This window comes from Phacochoerus africanus, chromosome 2 (genome assembly GCF_016906955.1).
Source record: "Phacochoerus africanus isolate WHEZ1 chromosome 2, ROS_Pafr_v1, whole genome shotgun sequence".
Lineage (NCBI taxonomy): Eukaryota > Metazoa > Chordata > Mammalia > Artiodactyla > Suidae > Phacochoerus > Phacochoerus africanus.
Window position 1 is genome coordinate 243,908,045 of NC_062545.1, and position 22,890 is coordinate 243,930,934.

Below are 22,890 nucleotides of genomic sequence, written 5' to 3' on the forward strand. Positions count from 1 at the left end.
ATAATATACTCTCATTTAATTATACCATGCTACCTCCCAATGGGGTAGCATTTCTTGCTCCCCTAAAACTTGAACTTCATTATACTTGGAAAATGAATTTTTACATCAGGAAAAAGGAAATCAACTCATAAACTGTTACCCAGTTGTTAGGAAAAGTCATAATTATAAGAAATTTAGGTTATCATTGAGGCAGCTAGAATAAAAAACCTTTAGTTTTGAAGTAGCTATAAAGACTGGGTCTTTTGTTTCTCAGAATAGTAGAGGTGAAAAACAGGAAGCTGGATGGGCCTTTAGATCCTAATCCAACCTCATCATTTTTCATGTGGGAAGAAACTGAGGCTAGAAGAAAATCAGTAACTTGCCTTTAGACGTAAGGATGAGCTGGCTGAGACCCTCTCATCACTGCCTTACTTAAGTCCTCCAGTACTGCTTCAGAGACCCTATGGAAAAAGTCTGAATTCCTTAGTCTGACACATTTCATCATCTGATCCTTGCTTATCTTTTTGGCTTCAGCTTCTTGTGTCTCCAGTTCTACTCTGTCCTCGGATGTACTCTTTAAAGCTTTATACTAATCACCTCTTCCTCACCCTTATTTTCCACACATAAGGCTCTTACACAATCAGCGTCCCACTTAAAGTGGCTTAAAATGCCACTGTTTTCTCCAAAAAGTCTTTCCTGGCCCCTCAAAGCTGGCTTAGGTAGCCCTCTTTTCAAGTTTACCACTGTATGTCCTTACATGGGGCTAATCCCATTTATTATTATTACAATAGTGAATAACTTTTGCAAATGGTCAAAGTGAGGGATAGTGTGGGAATAACAGCACCATGTGATAAATGGATACAAGAGAATGTTTTTTATTTTGGGGGTTATTTTTTGTTTTTGTTTTTGTTTTGTTTGTCTTTTTAGGGCCACACCCATGGCATATGGAGGTTCCTGGGCAAGGGGTCCAATCGGAGCTGCAGCTGCTGGCCTATGCCACAGCCACAGCAATGCCTGATCCTTAACCCACTGAGCAAGGACAGGAATCGAACCCATGTCCTCATGGATGCTAGTCGGTTCACTAACTACTGAGACATGATGGGAACTCCCCACAAGAGACTTGATATATACAGCTTAACTAATTTTGGCCTCAGAATTTCCATTTGTAATGTGAGAAGAAAGAATGTATACATGTATGTGTGACTGGGTCACCTTGCTGTACAGTTGAAAATTGACAGAACACTGTAAACCTGCAATAATGGAAAAAATAAAAATCATTACAAAATGAAAAAAAAGAAAAGATTATGGTGGCAAATTGATTGGAAGGGGTGGGAATAAGACAAAGTTATCTTTGTGTAGCACTTTACATAAAATTCAGAAAATATCTGTTGTTGGAAAAGATGGAGACATGGAGAAGTGCTAAAGTATTGGTGATCCCAAATCAAGATCCAGCTCAATGGCCATCTCTGTGATGGAGTCTTTCCAGAGCTAACCTTTGCCCCTCCCCTACAAGGGGCTGAAAGTACATCCTCATCCAACCTGCCTGGTCTGTTTTTGTATTTGTATATTTATTTATTTATTTATCCACGAGTCCCAGCCTAGGGGTCTAATCGGAGCTACAGCTGCTGGCCTACACCCAGTCTGTGACCTACACCACAGCTCACTGCAACGCCGGATCCTTGACCCACCGAGCAAGGCTAGGGATCGAATCCGCAACCTCGTGGCTCCTGGTCGGATTCGTTAACCACTGCGCCATGACGGGAACTCCCCTGTATTTGTATATTTTTAATGCTCTTACCCCCTCCTTGCTTATACTACACTGTAGTGTATAATGAGTATACATGTGTATTTTAATTATTTTTAATGCTTCCAGACCCCTTAGCATAGTGTCTGATTCAGAGTAATTACATAGTAAGTAAATGTTGAATGTTGAATGAATCATTGAATTAGATGAGCATGTCTCAATCTTGATTCCCTTTCAAATCACCTACAGAGAATTAGGAAATATTAATTCCAAAGTCTCAGAAATTCTCATTCTAGGAGTTCCCATTGTGGCCCAGGAGGTTAAGAACCCAACTAGGATCCATGAGGTTGCAGGTTCGATTCCTGGCCTCGCTCAGTAGATTAAGGATCTGGTGGTGCAGGCAGTGGTGTAGGTCACAGATATGACTGGGATCTTGTATTGCTGTGGCTGTGATGTAGGCTGGCAGCTATAGCTCTGATTTGACTTCTAGCCTGGGAACTTCCATATACCACGGTGTGGCCCTAAAAAAGAAAAAAAAAAAAATTCTGACTTTATTCATCTGGAGTGGAACAGGCATTTTTTTTTTTTCACTTTATGTGTTTTTTGTTATTGTTATTTAAGCTCTTCAGAGTTGAGAACTCTGATTCTTTGTTTAAACAGTGATTCTCAAAGTATGAATTCCTGGACCTAGCAGCACCAGCATCTCCCAGAAAAATGTAACTTCTTGGACCCCACACCAGAACTAGTGAGTGAAAACCTCTGACGGAAGTCCTCAGCAATCTGTGTTTTCCAGCCCTCCAGAGATTGTGATGCATGCTAGAGTTTGAGAACTACTGATTTAAGATGAAAATAAATGTTTTCCTATAAATAAAATATCAACTATGAGAAACAAAATACATTGTATAGTCAGCCCAAAAGCTTGTGCCAACCTAAAGCACCACTCTAAATAAATGAGGATAGCTTATAAGCACAAGGGAATTGTACTTGTGGAAATAAGCATCATAGCACTTTATAACTTTTTCATATTTATTTTTTGTATGAAATGCTCTCCACTGAAGGGCCTAATTTTTATAATAATCTTTAAAAAATAGTCTATATCAGGCAGGAAAAGTATATGGAAAATCTGGCATTGGGTAAAGCAAGTCCTAGAGTCAAGGATACCTTTCCATAGTTTCTTCGAGAAAAGTTTGTCTCCTTGTTTTTCTTCCTTTCTTTTCCTTTTTTTTTTGACAGTAGCATTTTCTCTTTCTATTGTGCTGTTAGACTGTGTGCCTGCCACTTGATAGTTCTGTCTGTTCCTATGGAAACTAAGTTAGTGGATGGAGCCAAGGCTTGGAGGAGGCATTGAGGAAAAATATTAGAAGAGTTCAACCACAGAACAACTAAAGATGTTGCCTTTCCTTCAGTCAAATCCTCTTTGAGAGCCAAAATCTGTTTCAAGCCAGAGAGATGTTCTTGGCTGATGTATTGTCTAGCTGCTCTGCCAGATGGATGAACATCTTAAACTTGGAAAACAACAAATAGAGCTCCCATTCTGCCTTTGAAGTGCCATTCTTAGCCTTTGCTTAGAGAATTGTCAAATACCTTTTCTGAAAAAAGTTTTCAAAGCTTTGCTTAAGATGGCAGGTTAGTAATGTGGTTACCATCAAAGTTGTTGAGTAATTAGAAATTTTAGCTGTAAAACCATATTAAGGCTTGACAATCAGAAATTTAAGGAAAGAAGGAGAATGTCTGTGGGAAGAGCAATGCATATTTGATTTCATTTCTATAGCTCAGTAAATTCATGCCATTCAAAAATTTGGTTTTTATAACTATTTCCTATAAAGATTCACATTAAAAAAAAAACCAAGAAATCAGGGTACAATGACACAACTAAATCAAATGAGACAAGAAAATGTTCCAAGTGCACAAGAATAATGAAGAAAGGCCCATCTTTTTTCCAATCCGTTTATACTCTATATTTGGTATGGTAATGGTCTAGGTAAAAGTACAATACTAGATTACATTGTACTTAGCTACATATATGGATATTTAAATTATGCTTAATATCATCTGGGATGCATAGATTTATTTTTCCAATTTAATGTACTTTAATTTATGCCAGAAATTATGTCTTTGGAGAAAGCAGTTGAAACAGCTATTAATATAGATGATTCATATATAACCCTGTATCTTGAATCTAGCCATTTCCTCCAATCTTCAGATCCATATATATATTTTTCTCTTTTTTTGCTAGACATATCTATATAGCTTCCCCTCAGATGCTTCTAACTCCACATGTTTAAAAAAAAAAAAAACTCAAAATCTTCATCCCTAATCCTGTTTTTCTTTTTCTCTTTTTGGTTGTTGACACCACTCCATTTGTACCTGTTCAGGAGTCCTCTTACATATTTCATCTTCTGTTCTCTTATTTTCATTTCACTCCCAACATTTCTATTCTGGATTGCTGTGATAACCCCCTAACCAGTCTCACTATCAAAGATTTGTTTCTCTCAAATCAATACTTCATTCAGCCCCCAGAGTATTTTCTAAAAACACAAATCAACTCATGTCATTTCCTTCTTAAACTCTTCATTGGCTCGCCATTACCTATACGATAAATTTGAGACTCTTTTTAATGCTGTATTAGACTCTTTTCTAGCTCCTACTCACCTCTCTAATCACATTTCACATCTTCTTATACTTTATTTCATATTACAATAATATAGAACTATTTTCAAGGTATGAGATTTTATTTTACCCTGTATTCAAGCTAAGAAGTTAGTCTGTTACTGCTTCATAAATGTTGACAATAGACACAAGCCTCCAGGGTCAGGGACAAAGGAGTTTATTGTACACAGCACAACAAAAAGCATCAGCACCTATATGTTTGCATTTGTTTCTCTCCCCCCTAAGAATCATGGGGGAGATGCAGAAGATCCAGACAGATGCAGTACACACAACAGAGTTCCATCACAGCACAGAGAACCATTGAACTAAAGGAATCTGCACTCACTTTTGTAGAAGTAAGCTCAGAGGAAGAGATGACCTCATTCCTTAGATTGATTGCAGCAAACACAACCAGGAGAAGTTGATTGGGCTCAGAGTGGTAAAATCTCTGCATTTTTTGTATGAGAATATACAGAGATGATTAGGGCTTATGGTAAATTGCTTCTCCCAACAACCCATCACTTAGCCCTACATGTTCTTGATATGAGCAGGCCATTCCATCAGCTACTCCAGTCATCTGACCAGCAGAGCCTGGGAGCAAATCTGTTTAATATGTCTGATACAATGTTTAAGTAACAGAACTCCAAGCTGGAGGATGAGAGCAACCTGCAGTGTTGGCTTCACCTCTGTTCCTCAGTGTCCTAGATTAAGTCAACTGTGAATAAGTACCATGGGAGACAGTAGATCTTACTTGATGCCACCAGGATATACTCTAAGGCCATTCTGTTATTTATTACGACACATGCAAGGGGGTTTGACAGACCTACTGATCTTTGGTGTTGTTGCCAGTAATTACAGGAGGCACTATATGGGATGAAAGAGCAACCCCTATGCCCAATGGAGGAATATTTCATGGCCCTCTTTCCCCCACATACAAACATATAATGAGAAGAGACACAAGTCACTTCAGTTCAGGATTTGTTGTTAAACCTGAATCACCATTACATTGATTTGGCTAAGCTACATGGGAAGTATCACCAAATAGTTACAGCTTTGATTATCATACATGGCATAACCCAAGGCTTCTCACTTATCAGGAGAAGCGTGTCAATTTGTAGCCATCAGGTTAAAATAAGACTGTACCAGTCTATGTGTTTCTTTGTGTCCATAATCAGGAGCTGCCATTTATGGCTTCAAGCATGGCAGAAGAGTTCAGGTCCTTCCATGTCCCTATCACTTTTCTGTTTCATAGCACATGGTGGTGATGACAAGCACAAAAGTAGATCTGTTGCTAGCCTCAGCTGCTATTTGATTCAGGAAGTGACACAGTATCTTTGTTTTTCTAGGATATAGTATTGGATCAAGAAGGCAAAGAGTGCATCAGTTGTCCTCTCCCTCCTTGTTGCTCCCAAGGTGTTCCTTTCCCAGGTGCTGAAGTTCTTGCATTCCCTCCTTGGCCATAAAGTCAGTGTTTTCCATCCTGGTAGTGAGAACTGTTCACCTTCTCTCCAACCATCCCCTACTTGCACTCATACCTTTCATCTAGAAGGGTGGGTACATATAGGACAGATTTACAGAAACTCATAATGTCCCCCACCTTGGTTCATGTGGGCATTATAGGAGAATTTCATGAGCGGTGTGCTCAACCAAGTGGTCATTATAGATGTTTGTGATCTAGGACCATGTCAATTGACAAATTCAGGTGGCTGAACCAGAATTAAGTTTGAATCTCTAAGCTCTCTTTTTGTTGGGCTTCCACCCAGAGGGTGGATTACTCTTAGGGGAAAGAAGGAAGCATCATAGCCAAGGATGCACAGGTTAGAACCCCAGATTTTCAAAAAAGTTGTTTTGAAAATCCCTACTCTTCTTTCCTGATTATTTCCCTAGAGGCCGCCAAGAGGAGATGAACTCTTTCTGAGGGTGGCCCAGCTACCAAACTATCTCTCTTAGGAGTGTGGACCAGGAGGAGGTATTCGAGATAGAGTCAGGAATCTTTTTGAGTTTATTTTCAAGGAGGCCATGCTTGTTCTTGATAATTTCAGATTCTTGAGGAGAGTCAGAGGCATAGAATGTCTATCAGACACCTTAATTATTGCCCCATCTGAGGATGGTCTTTGTGACAAAAAACACATCATAATCAGAAGGTATGGAAACCCTAAAGCATGAAACACTTTAGTTTCAAGGGCCTCAGTGCTGTGCTGGTGTAGGCTAATCGGACTGCAACAGCAACACTGTAGCCTGAAAAGTATTTGCAATAGTTAGGCATGAGGTCGCACCGAGGTCAAAAGTCCCGGCCAAGAATGGGCAGGGGCAATGCCCTGTTAATGTGGCCTCCTTCATAACAAGTCAAACAGGCCACCTTAGAAGGACAAGCAAGCCTGGTATGCAATGGTAGCTTCTACATCAAACACATACCTTTTATTTTGGGCCCAGCCTGTGATGATGGATTCATTGTCATGTTTAGTGCATTGATGGATCCAAGGGGCAAGTGGCCAGTGATCTGGGCAGTGCAGGCGTGTTCAGCAGCCTGATTCCGGTTGGTCTCATAAAAGAATAGGCCTTTACAGTGGACTTCTCCGTGACTGACCCAGAATTTTCAGTTGGCAGCCACAATTTGTTTCCATAGTTTGTAGCCCCCAAGAGGAGTGTCTATCATCTGTGTCTTCCAAGTGGCACATCAGAGAACTAGCGCATTGGCAACATTCCATGAGTAAAAAAAAAAAACATGTCCTGTCCTTAGGAGTATTGTCTAAGGTAAGGATGATGGCTTTCATTTTAGCCCACTGGGCTGACCTGCCCTTACCACAGTCAGTCTTCAGAGTTGTCTTTGAGGTTGGACTGCCTCTCAGTTGTGGTTGGACTCCTCCCAGTGGATGCCATCAGGTTTAAACTTAGCCAAATCATCAGCAAACCAGGCCAAGGCATTCCATCGAGGGCATCATTAAACCAACAGCTTTGCTTCAGACAGTGGCCACCTTTACACCTAGTGCTTTGTCTTCATTGCCAGCAAAGCAGGCTATAGCAGGGATCATGTATATTGTGAGGTTGGTCCTGTGTTATTAGGCAAGGCTTTGCATTCACTTTCCCTTTTGAGTAGTTGCTCACTCATGTCTCAACCAAAAAACCTCTAATTGCTTTCAGTCCACCCAAAGTTCTATATCAAAGCAAAGTCCTCATTCCTTTTCACCATTTATTTCCACTTTATAGTTTCCCTGGCCCAGCAGCCTCAACCATGTTGCCTTTCAGCTTACTGCCCCATTAACATGCTATCATCCCTTCCCAGGGCCATGCTGTCATGCTTGCCCAGAGGAAGGTGAGGAAAGACCAAGACACCACTTGGGTAGCTGGTTTTAATCCTACTCCTCATCATAGGGAGTCCTTAACAGATAGGAGAGTGGGGTCCTTACTGCCCCCACCTTGCCTACCACTTGGGTGTGATCACAAGGATCTTCTCATCCCTGAACCTGATGTGCAGGGCCCTTACTCTTCAAGAAAACTATGCCTCTGTCAATATCCCCTCCTTATTTCCTACTCTGTCAGCTCTTGGATTTGATTTACCCTACTTTTTTCTTTGTATGTGCCAGCTTTTACAAGACAATAAATTGGCTGTGGGTATTGACAAAAGACATAAGGCCACCATCAGAAACAAAAAAGTTTTATTACTGATGGCATAGCAGAGAGCACGAGCGCTTGTATTTTCGAATCAGTCCCCCTTATCCCCAAGAACCAGGAGGCAATGCAGAGGATCCAGATGAACACAGAGCACGCAGTGGGTTTATATGGCATCTGAGGAATGCTGCATTTGGGGAATCTCCAGCTTTTAGTAAAGGGTAAGCAAGATTACTCTTTGTCTGAAGTATCGATATCAATATCCCTGGACGATATCAATATCCCTCAAGATTGCTCGCTGCAAACCCATCTCCGAGAAATGTCCCAGGTAAAGAGGAGCCAAGGCTTTGCATTCTTGGCATATACAGTAAGAATATGCAGGGACACTCAGAGCCCATGGCAAATTGCCTCTGCCAGCACTACTGTGGAGATCCTAGGAGTCATTTGTGTCTGCAACCATTACAGAAAATCTTGATATAATGAGATTATTGATATTTGTGACTTATATCCCTCAAGTGATTCTTTTAAAAAATATAGTAAATGCCTTGAGTTTATAAATATATAATTGTATAGATATCATTAGACTTAATAATAACAAATCATGTTCCTATTATTTCTACTTCAGTTTTAAATAATGTTTCTTTGATTATGCAATATAATTAGGATTTAGAATGAAATATGGCAGAATACCTATCTTACACTTATTTGTGCTATTACATACAGAATTATAATATTTCCAAGACAGAATTATACACAGCCAATACATGAACAAAAAACATAGTGAACATTTGGTGGACAGTTGTTTTCTCCCCAACTACCATGAGAGTAAATGTAAGTGCTGAGGACATGGAGAGAACAAGAATGCAGAGATTCATCAGGACACATGTATGTCCCAAAATATTGGTTTTGTGAAGCTGTCTGGTCTCTTCATTGTTCCAGTGGGGAAAGGGCTGCTACAGGCAGTATTAACCAGCTCTTGGGCACTGGAGTCAGTTAAAAGGGATTGTTTCAACTGAAGAGGAGGCAAATAGCAAGGGCTTCTAGGAGCCATATGTGGAAAATATGGTAGCCATTTGCGGAAGAAATGTGGAGGAAGAGATCTAGAATGTTTTGAAGATCAGCTACCAATTGTCTAGAAATTAGTTAATGATTAAGTCACTTAACAGACAGCAGTCTTATAGAATAAGATTTCAGATATACTCCCTTTTTTTCCTAATAAGTAAGATATACTTAGTTAATGATTAAGGCACTTAACAGACAGCAGTCTTATAGAATAAGATTTCAGATATACTCCCTTTTTTTCCTAATAAGTAAGTGAAAAGTGGTTCTATTCACACTAAAGCCAGGAAAATACTTGGAATTGAGGAATATTCTTTGCCTTAATATGAGGCTATAGCTTTAGAGGAAGCTGTTTTAGAGAAGTGGCAGGAGCAGGACAATGATCAAGCCTCAGTACCAGGAAGGTACCCCCTAGCTCTGTGCCAGTAACTGTGACACCCCTAATATCACTAGACACGGGGCTGCAAAAGATCATTGTAAGAACCAATTCTTATAATGGACCAGGAGCTAGGTGTTAGCAGCTATAAGGGGGAACAAAGAGGGGAAAATAAGAAAAAGAAAAACACAATAAACAAGAAATAACTGCAATCTTAACTTTAAAATGAGCTAGCAAACAAAATACATGAAGAAATCTAGTGCTAAGATGACTAACAGTATCATTCAGATCATGAATTCATTCCTAGCTGAAGAGCATAAACAAAGCAAAAAGAAAAGCCACACAAAAAAGTGACATTATTTGCAAAATAAGCCAAGAATTAATATCCAGAATATGTAAATAACTCATACAGCTCAGTAAGAAAAAAGACAAATAGCTCACTGGGGAAATGGGTAAACAACTCAAAAAGGCTTTACACAAAAGAAGAAACAAATAGCCAACAGAGACATTCTACCTCAAGAAGGGAGATGAAAATTAAATCCATGGTTAAACATAATTATATACCCATTATATTGGCAAAAATTAGCAAGTCTGACAAAACCAAGTGTGAAGAGGATGTGGGGAAACAAGTCTCAGACATGATTGGTGGGACTGTGAATTGCAGTGGCTACTTGCGAGAACAATCTTAGCCCAGCAATTTCAGAAATTCTGGCACATTTTCCAGATGTGTAGGAGAAAATTCTTTACAATGTTGCTTGTAATAGTGAAAAATGAGAAACATGCAAATATCCCCTTAGGGAATAATAAATATATTATTTTCATATGACAGAATGCTTTTTCCAGTGAAAATTTATGAACCAAAGCAACTTTGATGTCTCTAAAAAATATTGCTTTGGGAGTTCTTATCATGGCTCAGCGGAAACAAATCTGGCTATTATCTATGAGGATGCAGGTTTGATTCCTGGCTTCACTCAGTGGGTTAAGGATCTGGCGTTGCCATGGGCTGTGGTGTAGGTCGAAGATGCAGCTCAGATCCCGCATTGCTGTGGGTGTGGCGTAGGCTGGCAGCTACAGCTCCAATTCAACCCTTAGACTTGGAGCCTCCATGTGGTGCAGGTGCATCCCTAAAAAGACAAAAAATAAAATAAATAAATAATATTGCTTTAAGTAAAAGATAGCAAGTGATTCATGTAGGGCTACTTATGTAAAGATTGAAAACGTAAAATAATACTGTATAGTTTATGAATACATGTATTTATAAGAAATAAAGTGTATCAAAACATTCATTGGAATGATAACCACCAATTTCAGAATAGTAGTCTCCATAGAGGGAGAAAGAGTAATAAAACTGAGGACAGGCAGAAAAGGAGTATTAACCGTATATGTAATGTTTTCTTTCTTTTTTTTTTTTTTTTTGGCCACACCCACGGCATGTAGAAGCTCATGGGCCAGGAATCAAACCCGAGCCAGAGCAGAGATGCCAAATCCTTAACTGCTAGGCCACCAGGGAATTCCTGTTTTATTTATTAAAAATGAAAACCTTAAAGCAAAGTATCAAAGTATTTCACTCAAAACTTCTATATTATTGTTATCAAGATTAAATGACTTTTGAAGTTCTCTGAAGGCCTAGCAAGTTAAGGATCCAGTGTTGTCACTACTATGGCTCTGGTCACTGCTATGATGCAAGTTCGATCCCCAGCCCAGGAGCTTCTGCATGCCATGGCCATGACCTAGAGGGGGAAAAAAAAAAAGATTTAATGGCTTTTCCTTAAAAAACAAGTTCATCATAGAGAATTGGAAAGACAAAACATGAGCTTGAAAGTGGCATTTTGAGTTTGTTTCCCAGATTAATTCTGAGTGCTATTCTCCAGGTCAGAGAGCTTTTTCATTCTCTTCTGCTCTTTCAGATATTATACTTCTTATCATGTATTTGGGGGAAATCCAAATGTCATAGTCATTTACATTACAGGCAAAGAAGCTCTTGGTGTTATTGATTACAGAGAGGATGAAGACGAGGTTGTTAGTATGTAAGAACAACAGAAACAAGAACAAAAATGGAAAAATATCTTCTTCAATGTTTCAGAAACCCAAGGAAATATTTTCACGTTTCAGTGGCATAGTAGACCTCGTCATATCAGAGTTCATGTCCTTTTAGTGATGAAATCAGGACTTTTTTTGTAGCTTTAGCTCTCACTTCTGCTCACATACCACCAGAATTTTCTTAAGAATATATACTCTTTTAGTCTGTCAGCTCTTTAATTCTTATACTATTTCCTACTAAGTCAGAAATTATAAAATCAGATCCCAAAACAGTCTTTACCTCAGGATCAGGTTCTGTGCAAGAGAGGATACTAAATTATTAACTTCCAAAGCCTCCCAAAACTATTTGTGTTATAAGAATAAACCTGAAAACTTAAGAAGTCATAATTTCAAGCCGTAGTGAGAAAATATTAAGACATTTTGTTTGCTTGCTTTTTTGTACAGAGGGTGCTTTATGGGGAGCAAAGTAGCCTGGGTTCCCAGGGTCATCTAGTCTTTGGAGAGTTATCAAAATAACTTGCTGCCTCAAACTAATAATACTCTGAATACTAGAAATACTCACCTGATTTTTAACTCTAAGAGTTGTCTGTCCCCTCTGTTCATTCTCAGAACTGAGTTTGCATACACTGGGCATTTAGTAATGCTTGTTCATGAGACCAAGGAGGTTGACATTGATCCAAATGGATTACATTGTTTCTAGTCCCAGCATTTGTAGCTATTATCTCATGTGTCTTTGGAATAGAAGCTGGCCTGATCATATATAGCTGGCCTTTATGCAGGGTACCAGCTAAATTCCTACTGTGTATATTCTTGTTAGTACTGTATCACCATTATCTGTAAGTAGAATATAGACATCATTCTCAGTGTAAAAAAAAAAAAAATCAGAAAAACCATTAATTATACACAATTCCAGCTATTTTTACTTTTACCTATTCCTAACCTTGGCTCTCTCCTTAAGCACTAGCTGAATTGTGTATGCTGTGTTCAATCAAATCTTTCTGTACATGCCATGAGTCATTCTTGGTTTCACTTGACCATCTATGTTCTCTTGCCTCCTCCACATTAGAAAATTGTTTAGAGTAAAATCAGCAAACATTTACTGAGTATTCGCTTTGTGTATTATTCTAAGTACTTTACAAATATTATCTTTATCATTTCATATGCACAAAAATCTCAGGCACTATTATTTGTATTTTAAAGATGAGGAAATAGAATCACGGAAGATACTTTATTTAATGTGTAAAAATTTTCCGTGATACTTCTCTAAGGAGCAAAGATGAAATCTATGTCAAACAGCTTTGAAATAAGTAAAGTACAAACATTTTACTATTTACCTGCCTTGTAATAAGACTCAATGACGCTTGAATGAGTGAATAATTATTACTGAGATTTACCACATTTTGTGTAGGTAGAATTGCCAGAATAATGCAAAGTATAAATATACTAAGCACTGTGTCTACAACTCAGTAGCCATCCCCTCATCATATTCTAGTTTTCTTCTTCTCCTATCTTTTTCCCTTTAAATTTCAAAATCACAATGATTGTCCGATTGAATATCTTTCAAAGGTCATGATGAATTATTCTGTAAAATTTGAAATGTTATACTCAGAAAGGTCAAACCTTATTTTTTGGTATGAAGTACCACATGGATTTATTTTTCCTGGGCATTTTTTCTTTTTTCAAAGGAAAGATGGCAAGAGATTTAGAGCAGAGTGCCCTCTTGAGGAAATTTTAGCACCTTCTAAAAAGCTGGCATAGTTGAAATGAGAAAATTCAGATAAATGATGTCCACACTGACTGAAGCTCAGACAAAGGAAACATTAAAAAGTAAGAGTAACCAAATACCAGATATTTGAGAATTAAGATTCTAATTTAGTAACCATAAATAAGAATTTTTAAATTAAAAAAAACTGTAAAAGTTATTTCATTTCCTCTTATTCACTCAGTCCTTCAAGTAGTATTTATTAAGCACCTATCATGTGCCAGGGACCACATCTAGCACAGCAGTCAATGAAACATAGTCTCTGCCTTCATGATGCTTACTGCCTGCGGGGGAGATCTCAGTGAAGGGAAATGAACAAATATATATGGAACTATAAACTAGGAAAAGTACTTTGAAGGAAATTAAAGGGTTCTACAGTAGAGAAGAATAAAGTAAGTTCTACTTAGGGTGGTCAAGGAAAGCCCTTCTGAAAGGAAATAATTGAGCCTCATCAATTTGTTTTTCAGTCCATTCCAAGTTTACCCATCTAATAGAGACAGTCTTATGCACCCTTTTCCCAGCCTTGTTCTGCCTTATCTCTGCCCCAATCCTGGACTGAGTTGAATTCTGTCTCTACCTCTGTAGGCAAGCAGGCATTCATTCTTCATTTCACTAGCTAGTCCCCTTTGCCTTAGAGCCTCACTTTCACCGCAGTGGGGGGCCTGCTCAATTAATAATTGTCTTCCTTATTAACACTGATAGCCTCTGATAGTAGAACATTAACATATTATTATACTTAAAGGCCACATTTCCAACATCATTAAGAAAGTAGAGGATCTCAGAAGATGAAAAAGGTAGATAACTCTTCCTGCCACTATGCTTTGAACACAGAGAGAGAAATAGACATGAAGCAGGCAGAAAACTTGAACATGCAATGCAGTTTGTTCATAGTGACTTTGAAATATCGATGATAATGGGCAAATTGAAGGCTCCAACTGGAATTGGAAATATGGAACTACATCTCGGGAAAGAGCTCAGTAGAAATATTTTTCAAGGATTTAAAAGCTCACACAGACATGCTATATAATGGTGAACCTGAATCTCCACTAGTGTATTATTCTAACCCTTATAACTAAACTTTTTTCTCCAGATGGGTTGATTCTGCCAGAGTGGAGGATTTAACTGGTGTGGAAAGCATTGCTTGCAAGTGGGTGGCCTAAGTGTCTTCTGGATTGGTATTTATGCAACCGTATGAGTCTAGGACCTGAACTTTGAGGAAGCTGTGCTTCTCCCTTAGTTGTACCTGTAAATAGCTCTTGTCAAGAAAACTAACCACCTTTTCCTTATTAACCAGATGATCGTGAACAAAATACTTAACCCCTTTGAATCTCACTTCCCTCACTCATAAATTGGGATTTAAAATCTCTGCTTATTTTGGAATTCCTGCTATTGTGCAGTGGGCTAAGAATCTGACTGCAGCAGCTCAGGTCACTGTGGAGGCATGGTTTCAATGCCCTGTTGGGTGCCCTGAATTAAAGGATCTGGCATTGCCACAGCTGTGGTGTAGGTCTTAACTGCAGTTCAGGTTCAGTCCCTGGCCTGAGAACTTCCGTATGGCACAGGAGCAGCCATTAAAAAAAAAAAACCTCTGCTTATTTCACAAAGTTACTATATTTTGAATATGAATAATGTGTGCTATGCAGGCTAGATTGTGCTGAAATTAATACATTCATACATTGTTGCTACTAGGTAGCAATTTGGAAAATTCACCAAAAACCATAAAATTCACAAACTCCTTTGTATCAGTATTTTGGTTCCTGATAATTTATTATATTTTTTAAAAACTATAAAGTTACATACATTGTAGCGTTTTCTATAAAAGAAAATATTATAAATAATAATAAGATGTTTAAAGACAACATCTTCCTTAACATAATGAAATATTGATTAGCTCCTAAGTAAACTATATGTGTATAGAAAGAGGGGGGGAGTTCCCGTCGTGGCGCAGTGGTTAACGAATCCAACTAGGAATCATGAGGTTGTGGGTTCGATCCCTGCCCTTGCTCAGTGGGTTAACGATCCGGCGTTGCGGTGAGCTGTGGTGTAGGTTGCAGATGTGGCTCGGATCCCGCGTTGCTGTGGCTCTGGTGTACGCTGGTGGCTACAGCTCTGATTAGACCCCTAGCCTGGGAATCTCCATATGCCGCCGGAGCGGCCCAAGAAATAGCAAAAAGACAAAAAAAAAAAAACTAGAAAGAGGGTGGAAGGAAACATGAAAAACAATTCATAGAATGGTAGAATTATAAGCATTTTTCATTTTGGTAATTTATCTGAATGTTATTTCTCTAGCAGAATAATTTAAATGCTTAAAACATTTTAAAATTGGGAGTTCCTGTCGTGGCTCAGTGGTTAACAAATCTGACTAGGAATCATGAGGTTGTGGGTTCAATCCCTGGCCTCGATCTGTGGGTTAAGGATCTGGCGTTGCTGTGCCTGTGGTGTAGGCCGGTGGCTGCAGCTCAGATTCAACCCCTAGCCTGGAAACCTCCATACGCCAGGGGTGCAGCCCTAGAAAAGACAAAAAAAAAAAAAAAAAGAAAAAAAGAAAAATTTTAAATGAAAAAGTGTTTTGGACACCAAACTGAATTACTTCTTATTGTCTCTTGTTTTTTATTTAGGGAAATTATCGTTTCATGAAACTTCTGCTTACACGTAGAGCAAACTGGATGCAGAAGGATTTAGAAGAAATGACTCCTTTACACCTGACTACCCGGCACAAGAGCCCTAAATGTTTGGCACTTCTGCTGAAGTTTATGGCACCAGGAGAAGTGGATACACAGGATAAAAACAAGGTAACAGACTGTCAAAATCAAAAACAAATAGAGCCGATAATTTCTTTCTTTTTTCTTTTTCTTTTTTTTTCTCAATGAATTTTATCTGCAAAATAAACCTTCTTCATGAAAAAATAAAAAAAGAGCAGAAAGCAAATGCTTTATTTTATGATGTAAAGCCTCAAGAAAGAAAACCTAAATTACCACTCCTGCATGGTAGAACAATTCCAAGTCTCCATACACTCCAGTAAAGTATTTCACTTAAATTCCGTCATTTTATCTCCCAACAACCATGTGTGGTGGGTAGTATCATCTTTTTACATATGAAGAAACTAAACCTCAAAAAGATTAATATCCTGCCCAAGATCCAAGTGTCAGGACTGTAATTCAAAGCCAGTCCTGTCTAACTCCAAAACTCAGTATCTGATTGCTAGTCATGATGGGGGCTGTAGGTGGTTAGATTTGTGGTGGACAGAGGCCCCGGGTCATGGACTAAGTGCACAGTGCTTTTATGACCTGGGCTTTGGCACCATTCTTCTTGGGTTTCAATGTAGAAGCCACCACTTGTTCTGTGTCTTTGGACAAATTACTTAGCTGCCTCAATTTTATCATATGTGAAAAGGGAGATGATAAGTTTATTGAAGATAAAATGAGGTGATACCTAATGAAGTGGTTAGCACAATGCCTAGTGCATAGTATGCTTGCAATAAATGTTAACTATAAAATTATCATTATTATGTTTCTTTTGATTCTAACATCTGCTCTGGCATTTTTACTAGGATTTATTATCTTCCCTGCTTCCTGAATTTTAACGTATTGTACACATTGGTCACTGTTTTGATCAATGCTCTGATCATTCTTTACAGGAAAAAAAAAAATGTGGTCTTTAGTTAGACAAATGCAATCATCCTCTTCCTTTTCATCAGGCACTTAGAGTCTTACTAATGCTAGCATTCCTATGTAATTAAAACTCTTATGATTAATTCACTAGGTTTATGTTCAATAATCTTTGCATTTTCATGTTCTTTATGTGAATTTTAGATTTTATTTAGTAATCACTCATATAACCCAAAGTTCTGAAATCAGCTTTAACTTTCTTTTACAACTCTTGTAAATTAATGTTATTCTTAACTCACAGCATTTATAGTGCTAATATTTCAGTGGAAAAGCACTGGGATCAATCTACAAAGACCCATTAATCACATAAGAAGCTACTACTGTCTTTGGGCTTCATGTCTTCCCCCATATATTCTATGAACTTCCTGCTATCTTCTAATTCCTGTATATTCTTCTGTTATTGAACAAGAATGGGAGGTAATTCAGTCAGATAGATGGAAAATGGATCTGGATAGTCCAGGCAGACACAGAGAAGAAAGAAGAGCAAAAGCCTAGAGCAGTGCGTCTCAAACCAGCTGAGGTGAAGGATCTGTTTTTTTTTTTTTTTAATTTCTAATCTGTCATGGACCAATACTTTCATAAAATACATTAAAAATGAACAACAAAAAGACAAACAACCCAATTTAAAAATGGGCAAAGAACTTGAATAGACATTTTTCCAAAGAGGATATTCGAATAGCCAATAAGCACATGAAAAGATGCTCAATATTACTAATCATTAGAGAAACGCAAATAAAAAACTACAATGAGATAGCACTTCACATCCTTTAGGATAGGTATAACAACAAAAAACAAAAATAGCAAGTGTTGGTGAGAACGTGGAGAGATTTGAAGCCTTGTGCCCTGCTGGTAGGAATGTAAAATGGTATGGCCCCTGTGGGAAACAATGTGGCAATTCCTCAAAAAAATTAATATAGGACTACTATATGATCCAGTAAATCTACTTCTGGTTATATACCCAAAAGAATTGAAATCAGGAGCACGAACAGATCTTTGTATATCCATGTTTATAGCAGCACTATTCACAATAGCCAGAAAATGGAAACAACTCAGATGTCTATTGACAGCTGAATAAACAAAATGCAGTATATACATACCATGGAATATTATTTAGGCTTAAAAATGAATGGAATTCTGACACATGCTTCGTGCTACGTGCTACAAGAATGAACTTTGAGGACACATGCAAAGTGAAATAAGTCATACGCAAAAGGACAAATATTGTATGATTCCACTTAGGAATCAGATTTGTAGAAAGTATACTGGTTGCCAGGGGACGGGAAGGAGGTGGGACTTGGAAGTTATTGTTAAACAGATATGGAGTTTCAGTTTGGGAAGATGAAAAATTCTAGGAATGAATGGTGCTAATGGTTGCACAACAATGTAAATATACTTAATGTTACTGAATTCTTCACTTAGAAATAGTTAAAACAGTAAATTTCATGTTATGTACATTTTACCATGGTCAAAAAAAAAAAAGAATTACTAGAAAAAGAAAAAACAAACATGTAAAAAAATTACAACCCCAAACTTTTTACTGTTAGATTCAGTAGGCATAATATGTTTCAGTAAATACATTCGGAACAAACATAATGTAGGAAAAGAAAAGAATCACAGAAACTATACATGTTTAGTGAAAATGTAGTTATAGGCAATTAATTGCTATGATATTTGTGACTTTTTTGTTCTACACTTATCACTAAACAAAAAGTAATGAGTTAGATAATAATTCTTCATATTAGATGCCAATAGGTACACTTTGAATAAATACCACATATGTCAACATTTAAAGTTTTTAACATGACAAATGAGATTGGTTCCTGCTGTTAAATGATCTAATTCTAGAGTGACTTGACGACAGTGATACTTGTAAGGGATAACGTCTATCTAAACAGGTTCTGTGTGTTTTCTTAATAATTCTCCTAATAGGGAAAACAGTAAGTTGATGAGAATGATAGAAGAGATTTTAAAGTAACATCAACAAATTCAGGATGTTCATTTTTAACTTTTATCTAAAATAAAGCAGTTGTTGCTATATTTTCTAAATGGGTCTTAATGTCAGTAAGTAGATCTAATAATTTATCCTATAAAATTGTAGTTAAATTTATCCTTTGATATCATAAGTAGATTCCAGATCCATGATTTCCTATGCATGGATGTTTTTCTGGTAGATATTAAAATTTAAAATCTTCTATCAGATTCTTAAGGTGATTACTGCAGTATCAAGACCATCACTTAGGGAGTTCCCCTTGTGGTTCAGTGGTAACCATGAGCTGCAGTGTAGGTCCCAGATGCGGCTCAGATCTGGCGCTGCTGTGGTTGCGGTATAGGCCGGCAGCTGTAGCTCTATTTTGACCCCTAGTCTGAGAACTTTCACATGCTGAGGGTGCAGCACTAACAAGACAAAAAAAAATTTTTTTTAATTAAAAATTAAGACTATCACCTACTTTGTTGGTAATTATTCATAAAGTATTGGGCAGCTTTTCTCTTTCTCAGTATTACCATTTATTTGTACTTGATTACCTAAATCCCCGCCACGATTAAGACATTAGATTCAGGAGTCAGACTGCCTGAGTTAAAATCTCTGTTCAGTTTCCTCATCAATCGCATGCAAATTCAAGAGTACTCATTTCCTGGAATTGTCATGACAATTACAGGAGATAAAACATAAAGAGCTCTTACGACAGTGCCTGTCACACCATAAAAGCTGGGGAAACTTTATGTTGCCACTATTACTGTTATTATTGTTGTTATTTTGAGAATCTCTCAATTTTGCAGCAAACAGCTCTGCATTGGAGTGCCTACTACAATAACCCTGAGCATGTGAAGCTGCTCATCAAGCATGATTCCAACATTGGAATTCCTGATGTTGAAGGCAAGATCCCACTTCACTGGGCAGCCAACCACAAAGACCCAAGTGCTGTTCATACTGTGCGGTGCATTCTGGTGGGTACAAGTGGTGCTGCTAACCTGGGTAGCCTTTCCAAAAAAAAACTGTATTATGAAATATCCAATATATGCAAAAGCATGTATATGACACACCATCAAATTATGAAGCAAAAGAATACAACAAACTTGTGCACTCATCACCCAACCAATAGAACATTTTAATGCTGCTATGTAAGATCACACAGACGTGTCCTATGTGCCAGTTTCCAAATGCATTCTCCCCTGCTGCGCCATGCTCATTCCTGTCCCCCATCAACTACTTTTCTAAATTTATATTTATCGTCCCTGACTTTGTCTTATACTTGCTCTTATTAAATAGTAAGTATATATAAATGAATATTTATACAATAATATAAGGTATACATATAAGGTATAAAGAAGAAGGAAACTTGTTACTCATCACTGAGCTGAGGAGCCAAGTACATTACCATCACCTTTGAAGTTCCCTGGGTATTTTCTCTTTTCTTGGAGGTAGCCACTATCCTCAATTTTGTGTTTATCATTCCACTGATTTTCATTTTAGTTTTGTGGCATATGTTTGTATCCCTAAACAATAGGTTGTTTTGTTTTTAGTGCTTTTGAATTTTAGGTACGTAGAATTATACTGCATGTATTCTTCCATAACATACTTTTCTCCTGCTCAGTGTTATGGTGATTTTATCTGTGTTGCTGTGAGTAGCTGTCATGTATTACTTTTTACTGCTGTATAGTATTCCATTTTGTGAAAATTAAATGACCTACATTAGTCTGTTATTGACGGGTGTTTGGAACTGTTTTCTATTTTTTACTATTTAGAAACAATGCTGCTTTGAACTTTTTAGAAGCATATCTACACTATGTTTTTAACTGGTTGTTGCAGGTGTATAGAAATGCAGTTGATACTTTTGGCGATCAATTATATATCTAATCAATTTGTTATACTTTTTTGTTAATTTTGAATATTTGTCAGTAGAGTCTTTGAGGTTTTCTAATAACTCCTTAAATTCCAACTTTTATGGTAGTCTAATATTTAGTTCTATTTGCCTATAATATACAAATTAAACTAAAATATATTAATATTTTATTTATACAATAATTTATTTCTATATACATGTTAACTAATTTCTTTGCTCTGCATTTCTTCTTGAATCTCAAATTTTCCTTTTACAGTTACTATCTTACTTCCTGAAATATAATTCTTAGAACTTCCTTTACTGTAGCTCTACGATGGTAAACTCCCTAATTTTGTTAAGAATGTCTGCATTTCCACCATGTTCTTAAATGTACAGTTTTCCTGTATACATATTTCTAAGTCATTATAGTTACTTTTCTCAGCTCTTTCATTTTGTCATTTTTGTCATTTTGCTTTCTGCCTTTCATTGTTCCTCTTAAAGTGTCTGTTATTGATCTGTTATTTCTTTATAGATGATCTATCTTTTCTCTCAGGCTGCTTTTAAAATTTTTTTCTAGGAGTTCCCATCGTGGTACAGTGGTTAATGAATCCAACTAGGAACCATGAGGTTTTGGGTTCAATCCCTGGCCTCACTCAGTGGGTTAAGGATCCAGCGTTGCCGTGAGCTGTGGTGTAGGTCACAGATGTGGCTCGGCTCTGGCGTTGCTGCGGCTCTGGTGTAGGCTAGCAGCAACAGCTCTGGTTAGACCCCTAGCCTGGGAACCTCCATGTGCTGCGGGTGTGGCCCTAAAAAGACCAAAAAAAAAAAAAAGATGTAATTTTTTTTTTTTCTGTGTGGCATCCTACAGTTTTACTACATGTGCCTAGTGTGACTTTTTTTTTTCCCCCGTTTGGCATACATTCTGATTATTGCATCTCGGTTCTGGAAAATATTTAGCCCTTATCTCTGTAAATATTGCCTCTCTTTCATTCTCTCTATCCCTGCCTATAGGGTCTCCAGTAATACATATTTTAGATCTTTCCATTTCATGTCTCAACTTCTTTTTTACATTTCTACCTTCTTGTCCCTCTCTGCTCCATTCTGGGTAATTACATCAAGTCTGCCTTCCAATTTACCAAGTCTTTCTTCAGCTGAGTCTAGTCTCTTGTTTACTTTATTCATTGAGTCTTTGATCGTAGTGATTATATTTTCACTTCTAAAAGTTTAATTTGCTTCTTTTTCAGATCTGCCTGGTCATTTTGATAGTTTTCGTTCCTTGTTCACCTTTAATTTCATTTTTTATTTTCCTACATATTTCATGGATAGTTATTTTATATTCTTTATGTGTTAATTCCAAGATCTAAAGTCCTTGAAAGATGATTCTTACTCAAAATGTCTTATTTCCTCACACCTTTGGCATTTTTTTCCCTTGTAAACACATCTTAGTCCTTGGGAGACTCAAGGGCCTAGAATACCATTGTGGTAATATTCCATTTCTCCTTTTTTTATTGTAGTGTTTATAATACTTTTTATGCCCCTATCTTTTGTAAAATACACTGATGTATAGGCAGTTCTAAATCTAGGATGGCCCTTCAGAGAGTTTTCAAATTGGGGCAAGAGAGCTTGGCTGTGGATGTGTCTTAATCTAAGAAGGGGCCTGATGCTGAGTGAGGTTACTCCCTTTAGCTGAAGCTATTCCAAAAGGCTGACAGTAGAGAGTTATCTGCTGGCAGCCCTAGCAGCAGCTGGGGAAGTCTTGAAGGGGGACCAAAGCAGTACATCACATCTGCTACAAAGATCCAGTAGAGGAGTTCCCGTCGTGGCGCAGTGGTTAACGAATCTGACTAAGAACCATGAGGTTGCGAGTTCGATCCCCGGCCTTGCTCAGTGGGTTAATGATCCGGCATTGCCGTGAGCTGTGGTGTAGGTTGCACACATGGCTCAGATCCCGAGTTGCTGTGGCTCTGGCATAGGCCGGTGGCTACAGCTCCGACTGGACCCCTAGCCTGGGAACCTCCATATGCCACGGGAGCGGCCCAAGAAATGACAAAAAAAGACAAAAAAAAAGATCCAGTAGAAAAATGGATAAGTGTTATGAATTGTCAATTTAAATGAAATATCCAATAAATGTATGATAAAAAATCTCAACCTCATTCATAAAAGAAATATAAATTAACCATTAG

At 37.7% G+C, this 22,890-nt stretch overlaps 1 protein-coding gene across 4 annotated transcripts in view; it reads left to right on the top strand.

Annotated features, from left to right (window-relative positions):
- The window catches only part of INVS (inversin), a 166,181-nt gene that overhangs the window by 57,273 nt on the left and 86,018 nt on the right, over positions 1-22,890 (top strand). For all 4 annotated transcript variants that reach the window (XR_007133271.1, XM_047768041.1, XM_047768043.1 and 1 more), the window contains exons 4-5: positions 15,837-16,010; positions 19,665-19,832. Coding sequence is in view for 3 of the 4 variants with exons in the window: in XM_047768041.1 (XP_047623997.1) it covers positions 15,837-16,010; positions 19,665-19,832 (342 nt within the window). In the remaining variant the exon portion in view is untranslated. The remainder of the gene's footprint in view (positions 1-15,836; positions 16,011-19,664; positions 19,833-22,890) is intronic.